Consider the following 17,455-nt stretch of genomic DNA (forward strand, 5'->3'; position numbering starts at 1 on the left):
AGGTACATTGATACTGCATTGCAGTCACTGCTGTGACCACTGCAACTAGCAAATCACCCCTTTATGTGCAGCTAAATTCTCATAGAAATGCTGCAGAGACACACCACTGATTGCTGCTGCCAGAGGCCATGTGCCAAAGCCATAACTATGCAGCATTTGGTGTTTGCCACCAGCCAGCAGAATACAATTTCCCAGGATTTTGTGATGCCAGTGGAGTTAGAAGCCAGATGCTTCTGCCCCCACACACGGTTTCATGGCCGAGCTGGATGAGCAGCTCCCACAGTTGTTACAGCACTGGAAAGGAAGATACACAGCTGAGCATCTGTGTTTCCACCAATTTCAGCCCAGTAGAGAGCCGTGCAGAGAAGCAGCATGCTGGCAGTGGCCCCTGTGCAATGAGTTTGCTAATCTTAGTCCAGCTGTGTGTCAGACAGAGCTCCATGTAGCAAAACAAGTACCATGAAAACTGTTCCCTCTGGGCCTCCTTATCCATCAGCCTGCTGAGGAGTTTGTATACCAGTGAGTTATTGGAGACCAAAGTCCTCTCTAAACCTTTGGAGGACCTTCCCTGGTGGTATTTTGGTGGGGACAAGTACCGGGGCAACTAACACTGCTGTTACCCTCTTTCCTCCCATTGCAGCACCTGCCAAGCTTTTCTAATGCACTAAATTAACTTGAGGTACAAGCCAAACTTAGTGCCAAGCAACTGATTTCTGGTGCCCTACCTGGTATACCCAGCTCTGTCTGAGACTTGTCTGTACATACAGCAGCACTCTTCAAGGGATCCTAGGCTGACTGTCATTTGAGGACAACCAGCAGCTGGAGCCACTTGATATCTTTACGTCTTTTCCCACCATGTGTTGTGCGAGGCATCTGTTATGACAAAGCATTCCTATTGCACAACAAAAATTAGCATAACCTTCTCTTAAGAAAACCTGTGTCAGCTTGTCCCTAAGTGGTTTTAACCAACTTCCTTCTCCAGCTGGAAAGGAAGTTCAGAAATCCAAACAGTGATAGCAAGAAGAGATCTGCTGGGCAGGAAGTGAAGCACCAGGGAGCCCCAGAACTCTCACTCCGTGCCTGCTACAGCCCCAACTACCTTTACGCTAGCAGCATTTTGGGTGCTAGTAAGAGAAGTGGCACCAGTTAAATAATTGGTTAATGTATGCCCCCACCCACACTGCACCTGTGGCATTATTGAAGTCACTGGGGATTTTGCCACTGGCTTATCTTGAGCCAATGTATTACAGGGAGCATTGAGACATCTCTGGGCAAATTCTTGGCTGTTTTTACAGCAGCTGCAACTTGGAAACCAATTTAGAAAGATTTAAAAGGTGCTGGGAGGGAGACCACAAGAGCAAGTGGTGTGCTGTGGGTGGGCTTCACTAAAGGGTAGACTGAGGGTGGGGCTAGAATATGCTGTTGTGGAAACCAAAAGGTCTCATGAAGATGTATTGGTTTCCACCAAGATTTTTGTCAAAAATGGGTTTTGTGGTCCAGTCAAAGGCCTCATTCAGAAAGCTCGGGTTTTGCAATTGAAAAAGCAGACATTTTAGCCCAATTCTGTTCGCAGAGACGCTTGAAAGCTTTGGATCTTGTCCCATTATGTAGTGAAAACAGATGTCAGAACTTCTTAATTTGCTGCCCAGAAGAACTGTCACCCTCCAGCCAGTTCTGGTTGTAGCCTGGCATGTGGCAGGGACCAGGACAGAACCAGGAGGCTCATCTCATTCATATGCAAATGATGAAGTCTTAATACCAAACAATTCAAGAACAGTTTCCTCCACCTTGCCCCCTACTCCCTCCAAGGCCTCCTCTGCAGAGTTCATGCTCATTCAGCCATGTGTAGGAGTCTCCCATCCATCAATTGAACATGAATTCCTTGTGTAATGCTGTGGATAAGAGAGTTAGTGTAATTTGTGGGTATAGGAGGGGATACTACTAAATTAAAAGTAAAAGAGTGGTGTTGCAGGAATGCTAATCAAACCATTGCTGCTGAGTACACTTCAAAAAGGATCTTGGCATAACACAGAGAATAGAAACAAAAGCCCTGATATCAAAGCTGGGAAACCCCTCCTGCCATGAGCCAGTGAAGAAGGTTAGTGTATTTAGGTCATCAAATCTATAGGTACTTCCATGGAAAGTAGATTTCTGATAGCTGAGGGCTCTGGAGTCATGAAGGCAGAATGAGACCAAATGGCTGGAAGCTAAAGCCAACAAATTCATACTAGAAGTGAGGTTCAGTATTTTTCTTAACAATAAATGGCATTAAACATTGGATCAACTTGCCAATGGATATGGTGGTGTCTCTGTTAATTAAAAATGTGTGGAGCAGTAGATTTGGGTAGCTACCTCCACAGATCCACTCTAGATCAAGCAGCAATTCTGGGCTGGAGGCAGGAGTCAGTGTGATATTCTTTGTCCTGAGTCATCCAAAACATGAGATGAGATGTTCCTAGTTGTCTTCTGGGACCTTACCAATCATGAATGGATATTCACACACAAAGAAATGAAAGGGTGGTGGGTGAACTGCAGAGCCCCCCATTTCCGTCTTGGAGCGCTGCTGGAAGTTTCCAGCTGCCACCCTTAAACAACAAGGCCACTTTATCATTTCAGCTTGTGCTTAGTGCTACACCCAGGTGTTAGCCCAGAGAGAAGCACTGTTTACACGCTCAGGGGCCAGCTATTCCAGATGCTGCCCAGATAATTGGCTTGCAGGAGTTCAGAGGAGCTCAGGGGAGTCAGGACAGCATTAACAGCTGGGATCACATTCTCCCAGGAGCAGCAGAAATCGCAGCTATTTCCATTTTGTCAACAGAAAAGCATGCACGTTAGTAAAAGCCAGTGCCATTGCATGGGCACCATGCATGCATGGCCTGAGCATACTCAGCTATGATTCAATTGCGTTTGTTTTTTGCTGAGGTAGCTCCATTTGCTCTCCCTGATGAAATACCATTATCGGTCCAATAGACTGAGAGGAAAATATCTAACTTAGCATTAGGAGCAGTTAATTCATGTGAATACAAATAGAACAGATTATCCAGGTGGAGTCTGCCTCACATGTGAAATAAGGGTACTTGGAGGATAAGAGGGCACAGGAAAGCTACCAGTGGCCTGATGGTCCCACAGCTTTGTCATGAACCCAGCATCACCTAGAATAGCCAAGACATGGGCCTCAGTACCTGGTGCTCTGTCTTCTATGCAGCACTCTGCCACTGACCTGCTGTGTGACCTCCCACCTGTCACTAACACTCCTTGTGCGTCTTTTCCCTATTATATGACCAGGCTGGGAAAGCATTTGGAGAGGTTTGGCCAGCATGTGCTATGGAGATATGATGCGTCTCCTGTCTAGACTTCTTTCAGACATGATCAACGGATCAACCACCACGAGAGCAGAATATTGTCATAACACAAGCATGACAGTCCATACATACCTGAAAGCTTTGGCTAGGTCTGCCAAGGTAGGTTGGCAAAGACTGTCAGTCTTACTGACAGGAACTCGTTGAATCATATTGTTTGTACATGGACCTAGCCCTCTTTGGAGCTCCTGGCCATTCCATGAAAGAAATTTCTCTTTTAGGTAAGGGTTATGCCAGGACCATAACTCATGTGGACATTGTGGCTGAAAGAATAGATCTAACCTGACAAATTAGCACATGCTGCAGGTGAAGAAAGATAGGCAATAGGTATATGTTTGTATACATAGGTACAAAATCCCACGGCCAATCCCTGACATGGTTGAAACCACCTAAACTGGGAGCCACAAAAGGATATGTCTACTACTATAAGAAAGGCTGCCTGCTACACAAAGATCAAGTGATGGGGGAAGAAGATAACATCCAAGGGAAGGGGGCATATGGGCACCCAGAGCCCTGGAAGAAGAAACCATGCTGCCCATTGTGAAGCTCATTCATAACTACGTGCATGTACAAAATTTTGAGCTGACGATAAAGGCTGTGGCTGTGAGTTGTAGCTAAATGCCTGTTGGGCCATGGTATTAGGATCCCTGAGGCAGTCAATAGGGGAGGTTTCCAGGGCTTAAGTGTGGGACTTCAGACTGTATCACCTAAAAAGTGGAGAGAGACAGGGATCAAGGAGAACTGCAGCACACCTAGTGTCTGATATGTGTTGTACCAACACTAGAAAGCCAAATCCAAGCAGAATTCATGGGGAAACTCCCAGCCAAAGCTTTTGGCTTGGCTGAAGTTTAGGCTGAGAGTATTTGTCCTTGACGTTCCAATAAATCTTACAGCCAAACTGTGCAGGAATGGGCATTAGATTTCCAAGAAATCTACTCATAAAAATTAAACTACAAACCATTAATGACAAACACATAGTGCAAGGGGATGTAAGTTGCCTGCTGAAACGTCCTGAAAAGAAATAATGAAGTGTAACTTGCAGCTTATACCCATGCTGATTTTAAGCAAGCTCCTATGTGTCCAGTATTTGACTGTGTTAAATGTTTATCTTTGATTCATTACTATGGTAAACATTTCTTTATAATTAACTCACATTTATGTACAGGAAGAGACATTTTCCATGTGGGGCTTGATAGTTGTTATCTCCTGATTAACTCTTGTTTTGCCTCAGTCGTTCCCATAATCTTCCAAGGACAACTCTTCAAAAACGCTCTGTGTTTTTCCCAGTTGTTAATAATTTTCCTGATATATTCCAACTCAGTAGAGATTGATAACCTCCTGTTACTGAGTAAGGTAACTCAGTCAAAATTGGGACTTTCCAATAACCAATAATGAACAGCTGAAAACAGGATCTTTCAGTTTGTTCTGGCAAACCCTGCCTGCCCTCTCCATCTGGCACCTCCAGCAGTGGGTTCAGGTCAGACTGGCAGCAGCAGTGGGGCAGTCTGGCTGCGCACTGCTCCTGCTCCGGCACACACCCTGGGGTGGCCAGACTGGCAACACGTGCCATGGCTCAGACTGCCCCCCACCCCCACTCCTAGGCCAGGTGAGGCCAAGGGACCTGCCACAGGCCAGATAAAATCCTTTGGCAGGCCATATTTTGCCCACCATTGCCTTAGAGTTTCCTCATACCCCCTGCTAGCCTAGCAGGGCATGGTAAGAAATGTGCATCCGGGAAGTCTGGCCTGAACATAGGTGTTGAGTCTGTAAGACGATGCATGGGACTTCACACAAAGCTATCTTGTTTTCTGGTCAGTGCTAGCATATCATGGTTTGTGCTTGGATGTGCCCCCAAACAAGCTTGCTTAGGTTCCAAGGACTCTTGTGTCCATGATTCGTTCATGATGTCTACCCCGGGGACCCTGAAGAAAGTCTGCTCCAGGGATGGCTACTAATGATGTGTGGGAAAGCTTTCCTCTTCTGTGCTGTGTTGGAAGCATGTTCTGCTTCCTGGAGGTTGTTCAGGACTTTTCAAAAGTTTGGAGAAGTCACAACCACCCCTTGATTCCAGTGGAAGGTAATTCTGGGTTTTGTTCCTGCTAATGAGGTGGAATTGTTTGGTTGGCTGGATGGGGAGGGTGGTGAGAGTTTGTCTGCTTATTTTGTCACTATGGGGACAGAGGTCAGGTTGGCTGGGTGCCTTAAGTGCAAGATGTTTGGATTTCTGAGTGATAACGCACTACAGTGGTTCATTGGAAACTCAGGATACTTATGGAGACTTTTCCCTGCCCCCAAGGCTTGCTCAATAGTTCTACATCAAAAGCCATATATAATATATCTGTGTTTGCATGACACCCATCTCAGTCCAGATCTTGGGCTGCTATCGTATTATAAATATTAAACAAAAATCATAGATGCAAACTCCCAGTTTGATGAAAAACAGAGGCATCTGGCTTCTCTTTAAAATAATTTGAAATGAGCTCTAATTTTGACATTTGTTTAATTTTTAGAAAAGCTCTCTAAAAATATACTGGTCTTGTTCAACTTTAAGAAAGGAGATTAAAAGAAAATTGGATCATGTTGGGGATAACATAATTGTTATAAAGCTGGCACCATTTCAAACCAAGCATTTTGTATAAATACTTTGAGGGGAAATCAATCAGTAAAAGTGCCTCTTCCTGCTGCGCGCAACTGTCAGAGGTTCTGCTAGATACTACAACATGTTGTTATGTTAATGTGTGAGTTTTGTAGCCAGCGCATTACACCCTTGTTAACTACTGTTTTCTCCTTTGGCTTATTCATGGAATGGTACTTCAGCATGATGTTTCTACTTCAAACATGTTTTATTTATAATCAATTCACTCTTGTTAAAGTATTTATACAGTTCATTGCAGAATTGACCAAGAATTCTAGGTATTAGGGAGGGAAAAAAACCCCACAGGTAGCAACATGCTTGTCAAGTACAGAGCTTTAGTCTTTAGCAAGCATCTTCATCCATTAGATAAACAAGCAGATCAACATGGGCCTCAATAAGTTAACATATAAATAAATAAATAAATAAATAGGTAGCGGTGTTTGAAAGAGGTATGCTTGCTGTGTGATCAGAACAGTCTTACCTACCAATCTCCAACTTGTGACAAAATCCCTGACATGGGAGAAACCACCTAAACTGGGAGCCACAAAAGGAAATGTCTACTACTATGAGAGAGGCTGCCTGCTACACAAAGATTAAGAGATGGGGGAAGAAGGTAACATCCAAGGGAAGGAGCAGTCCATACATTGCAAACAAAAGCTGCGACCAATGTGAAAGGCAGGTGACCCTGAAGCTAAGCAGGTCAAGGCAGGTGCTACCAAGTACAGTTGCACCAGGGGCTCTTAGTAACCCCAACAGAAGTGAGAGGGAGTCCCCTAACTCTAGCTGAAGGCCAGGTCCAACCATGTAGGTTTACCCCAGGCTGGGTAATTTAAGGTTCTGGAGTAATAAAGACACTGACATAGCACCTCCTAGAAGCCTTAACAACATTGATGTTTCGAACGCAAACCCATTAAATAATATTAAGAAGAATATTTTTCAAATGTTTCTGTGGGCCTCGGGCTCCAAGAAGGTGGGCCTCCCCCCTTGTTGGTTGTGGGTAGAGGCCCCCCATTACCAACTGCAGGCTCTGCTAAATGCCCTAGGACAAGGTAGAATGCCCCAGTGAATGGGTAATTTTCAGGATTAGTTAAACCAGTAGATGGACCCTGAGGGAGGAGGCTTTCACAAATGCACAGAAATGGGTTCAAGGGGAGATTCAGCCCCTCTGCAAGGGAGCCATGCTGGGCCAGCTTCCTGGTCAGGACTATGTGCGGATCAGAGAGGAAACCAGTAGGAGCAGCAGAAAACAGACCGTGCCCTTCTGGTTGTGGTGACCTTGAGGGTGTGGGGACACTCTGGGCTAAACTGCCAAACTTTATCCTGATGGTTTCCCTTTAAAACAGAGTTGCAATAATCCCTGAATTTAATTTGCATAGTGTAATGTTTCCCCTGCCCTGCTCTGAGCAGAAGCTGCAAAAAGCCTTCCTAACCAGAAGGCTGTGCAAAACAGGCAAGTTAATAAAACAAGCTATGGTGATATAGTGCATAGGTATGCCCAAGAACACACAGCCTCAGAATAAGGCATTGCAGGGGTACAAGCAACCCTTCCCCCCCCCACTGTGCTGGGGTCACCAGCATTGGGCACTGCACAGGCCTTTGTGGTAAGGCAAATATCCTGTCAGTCCTGCTACCCCAGCTAGTGCCTGACTGTCTGGATGTCTCAGGGTTGTAGCAAGCCTTTCCTGTTCCTGCCCCTGCTGATTCTAAAGGCATCTGTGAGGAGACCACATCTCTGCTGTTCCCTGCCAGTGAGCCCCATACTGTCACTCTCTCTCTCTCACCTGCTTGTGCCTAGATATGGCACACAAGATTGTATCAGGCCTGCCACGCAGTTCCCCCCTGCCTCCCACCCCATATTCTTAGTCAAACCAGCACAGGGCAAAGTGCCTTTGTAGTAAAGTGCTGGTTAACAAAACTGACATGCCTAAACTTTCAGTGCTGTTCCACCTGTTCTGGCAACAAATTGAAAAGAACACAACAGACATATATAACCATTTAACCCTGCTTTACATGTTAGAGAAATGCCTCTTCTATTGATGGCTGCTGAGAAGACCAGCAGGTTTCAATACTTAAACTGAGTCTTCTCGAGTTACAAATGCTGGCTGTTGCATGACATGGTAGGTACACAGGAAGGACATTAGACATCTACTGGGTACAGCTGTGTTGCTTCATGCCAATGAGTGCTTTGCTGACGAGTGCTTTGCGTGCCCAGTAAGAGTCATGGGAGCACTGCCTACTCCCTGCTTGCTGCTCAGTCTCAAGCGCACTGGGAAACCAGGTTGGAGTTACAGTCTAAGGGCTGAGCCTTGGTTCTTTTGTGGCTCTCAGTGCTGCAGGACATGCCAGCTGGGCTAATCAAGTCAAGATAGAAAGGAGATTTGAGGAAGCGGCGGTAAGAATCCTTCTCCATGAGGATAAATATTTTCCTCTGAGCCTCATCAAAGCAGGTCAGCGTGGGTTCCTGGATGTTGCAGCTTGTCTTGTCCCGGGTACAGGAATCTAAGTTCACCTGCGGGGGAGAAGGAAGGGTTATTCAGTGTCTGGCTTGGTTAATAAGGAATAGGAAACTGGTGAGTCCCCTGTGTGACTCTCCTTGGCAATGGTATTAAGTTTGCCATAGCAATGGGGCTGGCTTCCCCTCAAGCAACCACCCTCTTGGCAAAATCTTTTTCTTGAGTTATTGTCAGAATCCAGCTGAGTGGGATTTCAATGGGGCTTTCTCTCCCCAGATGGAATTAGCTGCCTAATGGGAAGCTGATCACATAATATGTAGTCAAGAAGGGGTTGTTTCCTTTCCTTCTGGACACGCTTTATACATCTGTGTCAGGTTGGTCTATCACTCAGGATAGATCACCTACCATTGCATGGGGCATGTCTAGGCCTTGGAAACCTGCAGTACATCTGGTCATGTTTTAAGATTTGGAGTAGTGGCATGTGAATCTTTCACACAGCTGTAGTGGCATGTTGCAGATGTATCATACCCACCCTGATAAGAAGTGGAATGCAGCCGTGCATGTTCTACTAGTTGAAGACAGTGTTGGCCTGCCCCCATATTCAAGGGACTTCTCCAGGGGAATGCTATACATACCTCTCTAGTTGCCTGAACAGAGATGAACTCATCATAGATCTTCCTGGCCTTTGTGCTGAGCTTGGCAGGTGACTTGGTTTTCTTGTAGTCCTCACAACTCATCCAGAACTCAATATTTTCTTCACTGTACTCAGATTTCAGAAACGCTCGGAAAGCAGCCAGCCCACCTAGTTAGAAGAAAACAGCAGCAGTGAGTCTCGCTGGCTGTCAGCTGAGCATCTAGATGAACCTAAGCAATGGAGCCATCACAGGACTCTTCCCATGCAGTTCAGTGACTGCAGCTCCTTTGACTGCAGTGACAGCATATGCCTGGCAGGCTCTTTCCTCATTAAATTTCCACCGTCATCAAACAGATGACAAAAGGAGGCTAATGTGCAAAAAGGCTCCCAAGGGAGATCAAGCAGCCCAGCTCCTCAAAGCCCATACTGTGCTTTTTCTGGGACAGCTGAGAATACAAATAAATAGCCTATCCCCAGCTGGCTTAGCAGGCACTTAACACACTGCAGACTCTCAGGCCATGGGAACATTTCCTTGCTGACATACAGGCCCAATGGGGTTCAGTATAGCCTGAAACCAAAATGGAGAGAGTCTCCTTTGGATTGTCTTCCACTGACACTTAACCCTGAATGGGCTGAAGCCTCAGTGCATCTTGTGTCAAGAAGTGATTTACACAGAAACTGGAATTACACAAGTCACAGGTCTCAGAGGCCATGGTAGAATGAGCACTTTGGCCCTGGCCCCAGGAAAACAACCAGGGAGCCGGCAGCCGGAGACAAACTCACAGAAGTAAAAAAATCCAAAAAAACACATGGGCCAGCCTCAGCCCTGAGATACAGAAGACTTTGGTGGAGTTATATCAAAGTCAGATTTGCCCCACTGGTTGGCTTTCTTGCATGATTAGGATGGACATTTGAGATACATGTGGGCAGTAGCAGAGAGGATGAAGGCTGGAATGAAGGCAAATCTATTAGGTATCTAGAGGACAGGCTGAGTGCCTTAGGTTTCCTCATACAGGCCTGCAGATGGGATTTTGTCTACTCCTAACAGTTCCCAAGAAAATCTGGGCTGCTTTACTACTCAGTACTAGGCCCTATCTCTGTTCTCTGGAAAATCACTCCAGCATGCAGGGCACATCTCTTCAAGCCCCATGGCAGTTCCCCTCACCTAGCTTTACTCATCTCTGCCTGGGCAAGGCATGGCAATAGTCGACCATCCCCTCAAGAATTGTTGCTGCTGAGCAAAGTGAGGTAAAGCTTTAAATGCCGTTGGCCGAAGTGATAATACATTGCACCAGCACCCGCTCGTTCATGCTGCCAGCTGTCAAAGGGACATGCTATAGCACCCTGTACAGTCCATACCAATAGTGTTCCCTTCAGAGTTGCCCCATCTACTTACTGTCATGATGGATCAGGTTTTCCAAAGAGTCAGCCCACTTCTTGGCTTCCTCCTGACTAACCCTGAAATGAGATAGAGAGAGATGGAAAGAGGGTTTAGAGCAGTGGTTCTTAACCTTTTTGTACTCAAGACACCCCTCCATAACTTTTGTGAGTTGTGCAACACCCAATTTATATATATAACAATGCTTACCCCTATACACAGGGGCTTGGGCAGTAGGGGTTAGGGGTCATCCAGGAAGAGACAAGTCTGAGGCTTGCTTACCTAATTAGCTTATCTCCTCACACCTCACAGCACACTTCAACAGATCTGGTGGCACCCCAGGGGGCCGCAGCACCCTGGCTAAGTATAATTGATTTAGATAAAGAGCCAAAGAGATCATGTTTGACTTTCCCATCAGAGTCCCTGAAAATTGTAGAGGCTGTGCCTAAAGATGTCCCAAGTCACTAGGCCTTGGGGAGAAATAGGTTTGGACATCTTGCATTTGGAAATGTCTCAGGACAAATAGGATCCAGTGATTTAATTTATGGAAACTGTTGTCCTTTGCCCAGGGTAAACACTTTACCATCCTTGGGCTGAAACCCCCTTCCTCTCCAGCCCTCATCTTCCCCCTCAAGGAAGATAGCTCTGGGTTTTAGGTTGGAGTAAGGGATTAGTTTTGCCTTCCTCTGAAACACAGAGTAGGGATCATTCTTTAAGATCAAGCCAGGGAGTCCTAAATAGCTGATTTTCCTGTGACAGCAAGAGAGATGCTGGTGAAGTTTCTTAAAGAGTGCAATGAAGAACTCAGTAACTGGCTCATCACCACGGGACAATACACCATTTAGTCAAATATTAGGACATGCCATGGTCCACCTATGCTGAAGCCCTGTCTTGGAGAGTGGCTTTTGGTCTCTGCAGAGGAAGAGTACAGTCCCTGTGGTGCCCCTTACTGAGAAGCTGTGAGGCGATGGGTAGGTTGATCCCAGTGCAGGATTCCACATTTCCTGTCTATTTGGAGCATCATCTGTGCCTGACTCAAAGATCTGTTGTGGTGGCTACTGAAGTGCATTCTGTCTTGTGGGATCCTACTCTGTGATAGGAGATAATGGGGTTCTTTCCCTTTTCACAAATGTTTTAAATGAACTACCTGTGCTTCAGGGTCCACTAACAATCTTCAGCAAAAGGAAAGTGAGAACTATTATGCTTGACCTCAAGCCCTGATATTTCTCTGCATGCCCTGCTCTTACCTCTGGGATGAAGATGTTTTCTCCTTCTTGCTGTGGGAAGCACCATGCTCGCACGACTCAGATTTCTGCAGCAAGAAACCCAGACGATGCTTCATATCCTTGGCACTAAAAGAAGCAGAGAGACACCATTTGTGAGGACAACTGTTGTGAGTCTGTGCACAGGTTTTTTGTGTAGACTACACCAGTTTGAGTTATTACTGACACCCAATTCAAGCTTAGAGTTCACTTTTTTTAAATCAATGCCATTAAAGTTAAATCATTACATTAATTAATGATCCTCTGGACTTTCACCAACACATCAGTTGTTGCTGTTTCACTTCACTGCTAGGGGAACAGTACAGTTGGAGAAGTACCTAATTAGTGAATTAGAATCTGATCCTCACTATTCAGTGCCATCGTCTCCCCTGCTGTAACCTATGGTATGTTATAAGGTGCCCTTGGTATTTCTGGCTTTCCACCTTGTTGTGTGTGTGGGCTTGAAATGGCATTTTTAGGGAATCCCTGAGTAAATATTTGCCTACAAATGGAGGGAACTGGACTCAAATGGCCCACAAGGCCCTTTCCAGTCCTATGTTCTATAGTCTAGTACAGACCCCAATTGTAAGGCCATTGTTGATCTTTGTGTAGTGAATTCAGGAATAGCAGGGGGTATTAGATTCTATTTTGCCTCCTGCATCATTGAGATAATCATTAGCTAATTGCAAAATATCTGAGCTGAATATCTGCAATTGCCATTGGTTTTGGCAGCTCATAATGGGTCTGCATTTAGCTTCTTACTACTAACATTGATGTGCATAGCAAAATAAACAGACCCAGCTTTGAGTTCACAGCCCTGGCAGTTAGTGATGATTCAGTTTATGAACCAAAAAAAAAAAAATAGATCTGAGAGTCTCTCAGCAAATAAATACACTGTCATGTTCACATTCTGACTCTGACCACACTTGAGTAGAAATAAAACAGGAAAATCATGTTAGCAAGACCAACATAATAACAGGTAGAGTAAAGTTGGGAACAGTAAATGGAGTCCTTGCTTTAAGTGATTACATTCCCACTGCTCAGTGTGAAGTTCTGCAATGAGGTACCAATATTTTTATTCAATTCATGGTCCCGAAGAGAGATTGTGTGCGTCTCCCACTTATTTAATGAGCTGCCATTCATTAGTGTCACATATTATTGCTGCCTCTGTTTGAGTCTGAGAAAAGAAGTCCTCATGATGGGGAATTAACACCATCAGAAAACTCTTTGATCCTTGAACCCATTTAAAAATGCATCAGGAAACAACACAGGACTAAGCTATGGCAAGGTACTGGAATGTATGGGCCTCTGTCCCAGGAAGAAACTGCCTTATGCACTTCCTTAGCACAAAGAGGGACTGCCAGTCCCATTGACTGTGTTCTCTGCCCTACTGTGTCTTATATACCCAGATAGGGCCATGATCCAGTCAACAGTCAGTGGGCTAAGCTGCACGCAAAGAACACCTCTTAAAGGTGCCAAGTTCCAGATGCAACACTACATGTCAATTATTTAATGAGCCAATATGCATATATGCCAATTATTGCATATTGACATATGCCTCTGTTTAAAAGCTGTGCAGACTTTGTGCTGGCATAGCGACAGCAGGATAAAAGAAAAGAAAAAAGTTGCGTATTTTTAAACTCAGTCTCCTGTAATCAGAGGTAAAGTTGTTTGGACAGTTTTGCTGTGCCCAGCGTGCATGGATTTCTTAAATCATTGACGCCAGAGAGAAGAAAGTGGCAAGTTGTCAGGGCTTGCTTCACCCAGAGGTACGGTTGGGTGGGCAGAAAGGCCAGATTTGCTCTGGAAGAACTTGTACAAGAAGATGTAACAAGACATGGGCAGGACCTGGCAGTGTGAGTCTGAGGAGAAGGCCTTTGGGCACAGCCCCAGAGAGCAGTACAAGTGTGAAACCAATGGGGTACAAGAGATGTTTAGGTTTATAGTGAACTTACTTCTAGCAGCTATTGAATTTAAAGTGCTTTGTCCTTTTATATAGCTCTGAAAACCTTTTATAGATTTCAGTGGCAGGGACAGGACTCTGCATTATCTTAAGATGACTTGAAGACAGATTTAGAGAGGCCATCACTCTGGGATGTTCTATAGGACTTCTCCATAAGGATGAGATGAGGCATCTCTTTCTCCCTGCCATATCCCAGCTTTGTTCAAACTCTGAGACACACCATACAGACCGATTTGCTTATGGCCAGGGTGGATTGTCACTCTGGAGCCAGATTCCTGCATCCTATAGCAGTGAAGAGGACTAAAGAGACATCCCCTTTCTTTCACCTGCAAAATCTGCCTGCTTAGTTGACCCTTTTTTTTTGTCCCACTGTCAGCCAGAATGAGAAACTGAGGCAACTCGCTGCAGAAAAGACTCCAGACTCTCAGACAGTAATGTCCCAAAGTAATTTAGAATCCAGCAAACCTGGCCAAAGCTTTTGAGGAATTAGAGGGAAATGGGGAAGGGAGAGAGTTGATTTCTGAACCATATTTTTGGCTGACTTACAACAAGGCACTTGTTCTATGCCCTGGAAGTAGGGAGGGATGCATATTGACAGCTACCTGCCCTGCCATAAGGCATTACTTTGTGCACACCAAATGGCTAATGTTTAACTAACAGGTTTGGTAAAACAAGCCTATTAGAATTCCTTCCCCAAGGGAAGGTCTGAAAAACAGAGACAGCCTCTGGCTGCAGAACTGTGAACCTGCTCTTTCATTTTCCATGCCTCCTGTTCCAGGTTACAGCCACCCCCCTCATCTTCAGTTTTACATAATTCTGCACCTTACTGCATTACGAAGCCCTTGTCCCCCTAGCACCCATCAAAACAACCATCTGGTTTCTGCTTCTGCCAGCTGTTTAATTTTCTTGTTAGATACCTTCCTTTATGATTATAAACCAGACCTATTTTACTAGATGCATAAAGTAGTTTGACATTTATTTCAGGAATTATGCTACACATCAAACAGATATCATTAAAATACCATGCACATAGATTGTCATTCCTGAATTTCAATATGAAAACAGATGTCTCTTCTGCTATACAGAGTGAGGCTGACACAACCCTGCAGTAAAGTATAATAAAGGAGAGCAAAAATGCATAAATGCACAGAGGCAATTTATGCTGATGGCTAGAGCTAGTCCAGAATTCACAATACTTGGCAAAGAACCATGATACAATTCAGTTCTAGCCTAAAAAGAAATCCTTAAACAATCAATTATATATTGTCTTGGAGAAAAAACAGATTCAAATTGGATTATTTCTACTTGAAACACTTGTAAAACACCAGTTAGATACAGAGTAGAATACATCAACATGACTATAAACTTAAAAAATAAAAATGCTCAGTAATAGATTCTACCTTTTTAAGCAAGTGGCTGGCAGTGCAGCAAGTCCCTTGCACATTTTGCTATTGGAGTTCTTGTCCCAATTCCAGAAAAGAATACAAGAGGAGGCTGAGGCTGAGGCTGAGGCTGAGGTTGTGTTCGGGTTTTCACCTACTGCGCTAGTTGCTTAGAATTCTCAGTGCTTCTGTTTCCTAAGCCTGCTGGCTCCCGCATGGGTCTGTTTTATAGTCTAGACCAAAGAGTCCAGCATCATTTTTCCAGCCAGTCAGAAATCAGCACAGCAGCAGCAGCCACCCCCTCCTTGCCTACACAACAGGAAAATAGGAAGAGACTGACATATGAATCAGGACAAAAAAAATACAATGAAAAAGAAAACCTTACCAGAAATGACAGGTCATGGTTCACATGCAGATTTGGAATCCCTGGATAGGATGGGAAAAAAATATTGGGAGTATCCTGCCTTGCGTAAGATGGGATGTTTCTTTCAATCTATTAGGGGAAGGGGAAGGGAGGATAGGGAAAAGGTGACCGAGAAAAGGGAGAGTAAATTTGTGGGTTACTTAACTTCATTTTCCCCTTACGTTTAAGATAAATCTGAACAGTGGGCAACATCTTTGAGTCAGATGACTGAATAAATATCTGATGTCCCCAGAGCCTCAGCATAGATGGTAATGTGCAAAAATTAGAGGTCCAGGGGAAATATATTACATAGGCCACATCTACATAGGCAGCAGACTGCGCAGTAACCGACATTACTGTGCAGTACTGTCCCCGCACTTTTAAACTTGTTTTTTGACACTATGGTGCAGTAGCAATGAGCTTGTTACTACTTTGCCATACCATCACCATCACGGTTCATGCCTGGCAACACTACGGTGCAGTAGCAATGGGCTACTGTGCCATAGCTCATTGCTACTGTGCCATAGCGTCTCATGTAGACACCCCCATAGAGCAGTGAGAGCCAACCTTTTTGGCAGGCATGCCAGAAATTAGCCCCTCACTGTTCCTGAGGCATTGGACTGGTGCTTTCCTTTACCTGATCTGCTGCTCTGCTTTCTGCTTCCTTCCCAGTGCTCCCTGAACAAGCTGCTGTTTGCTTCCTACTCTACCTGCCACTGTGCTGCCTGTTCCCTGCCTGCCCAGCCTTCACATATCACACACACAGGCTGTTCATATCACTTGTAGCACTCATACCACAAGTTGGCCACCCCTGCCCTAGAAAATATGAGGTGTTTCTTGAGTAAAATGGGATGAGAGTCTATGGGAAGACTGAAATTACAAACCCCATGTGCCAGGCCAGTGCTGAGTACAGACCTTGCAAGAAAATGCTGCATCCATGAAGGTGTATTCGAATGTACATGCTCACACCTGAAAGCAAAACTGTTTGTGTATATTTATGCAAGAAAGGGAAGATAACGTCACTGCTGCTATTTCAAGTATGTGCAGCATTGCAGTTCCCTTGTCTAGCTGAAAAATAATTCTTCATTTTCATGTTGAGTAGGCAGTAATCATAAATTACTGACAGGATAACAAAGAAGCCAAGGCTATCTAAGGAGAGGTGGAGGGAGAAGGAAGCCTGTCTAAGCCCTTTTCTTTTAATATGGACAAAGGCATGAGATGAGATAGAGAAATATAGTCACTAAAAAAATAAAACTGAGCTCACATTAAGTGGTTTTGGGGACAAAAATGGACTTGGTCTGGACCAGTAGGTGAATCCTAGGATGGTATTATAGGACTGCAATGATTTAGTTCAACAGGGACCCATGAAAGAAATAAGTATGAAGGAAATAGAATTCTTTAACATTGGTTCAACCTGGGGGCGCTTTTTCTCCAAGCTGCTCTGCTGCTGCTGCCTTCGGATGACATTGCCTAAGACACTTGTTTCTGGGAGAAGCTGAACCAGGAAGGACTGTAGCAAGATCACCCTTCTTGGATGCATGTGTCAGCAGCAGTAGCTCCAGCTCCAGCTCCAGCATGGGGCACATGGCAGTGGCAGCTCTGGCTCTGACCCAGGGAACATGGCAGCAGTGGCAGCAGCTCTTCCAGCATAGGGCAGCAGTGGGCCAAACTCCAAAACTCCAAACTCCAAAACTCCGGAGACAGGAAAGGTGCATTTAGGTTGCCATTGTGTTAGTTCTAGTAGCCACTTGTTAAAGGCATTTAGGTGCCTGAAGATGCAGATAGGTGTCTGCTGGGATTTTCTGAAATTGCAGCCATGTGAGTGGCACTGAGACCTGAACAAAGCAGAATGGAAAAGGCAAGGAGAAAATGTCTAACTGGCTGAGCTGATGGGGCTTGGAGGAAGAGATACTGCACCTTAAAGTAAAGTTGAAACTGAACTCAGCTCCTTTCTCTTCAGAGCATGGTTATAGAAAAATAGTGGCA

General features: G+C 44.9%; 1 protein-coding gene across 1 annotated transcript; it reads right to left on the bottom strand.

Moving 5' to 3' along the window:
* Positions 1-6,184: 6,184 nt before the first annotated feature.
* Positions 6,185-15,290, bottom strand: RGS4 (regulator of G protein signaling 4). Its single transcript, XM_090049169.1, has 5 exons — positions 15,085-15,290; positions 11,707-11,811; positions 10,478-10,539; positions 9,083-9,249; positions 6,185-8,503 (listed from the first exon to the last, which is right to left on the bottom strand). Exons 1-5 carry the CDS (start codon positions 15,126-15,128, stop codon positions 8,252-8,254), a joined length of 630 nt encoding a protein of 209 aa, XP_089905295.1. The 5' UTR covers positions 15,129-15,290; the 3' UTR covers positions 6,185-8,251.
* Positions 15,291-17,455: the final 2,165 nt, after the last annotated feature.

The sequence above is a fragment of the Crocodylus siamensis genome, chromosome 5 (assembly GCF_052110815.1).
Source record: "Crocodylus siamensis isolate JL-2025a chromosome 5, ASM5211081v1, whole genome shotgun sequence".
Classification (NCBI taxonomy): Eukaryota; Metazoa; Chordata; order Crocodylia; family Crocodylidae; genus Crocodylus; species Crocodylus siamensis.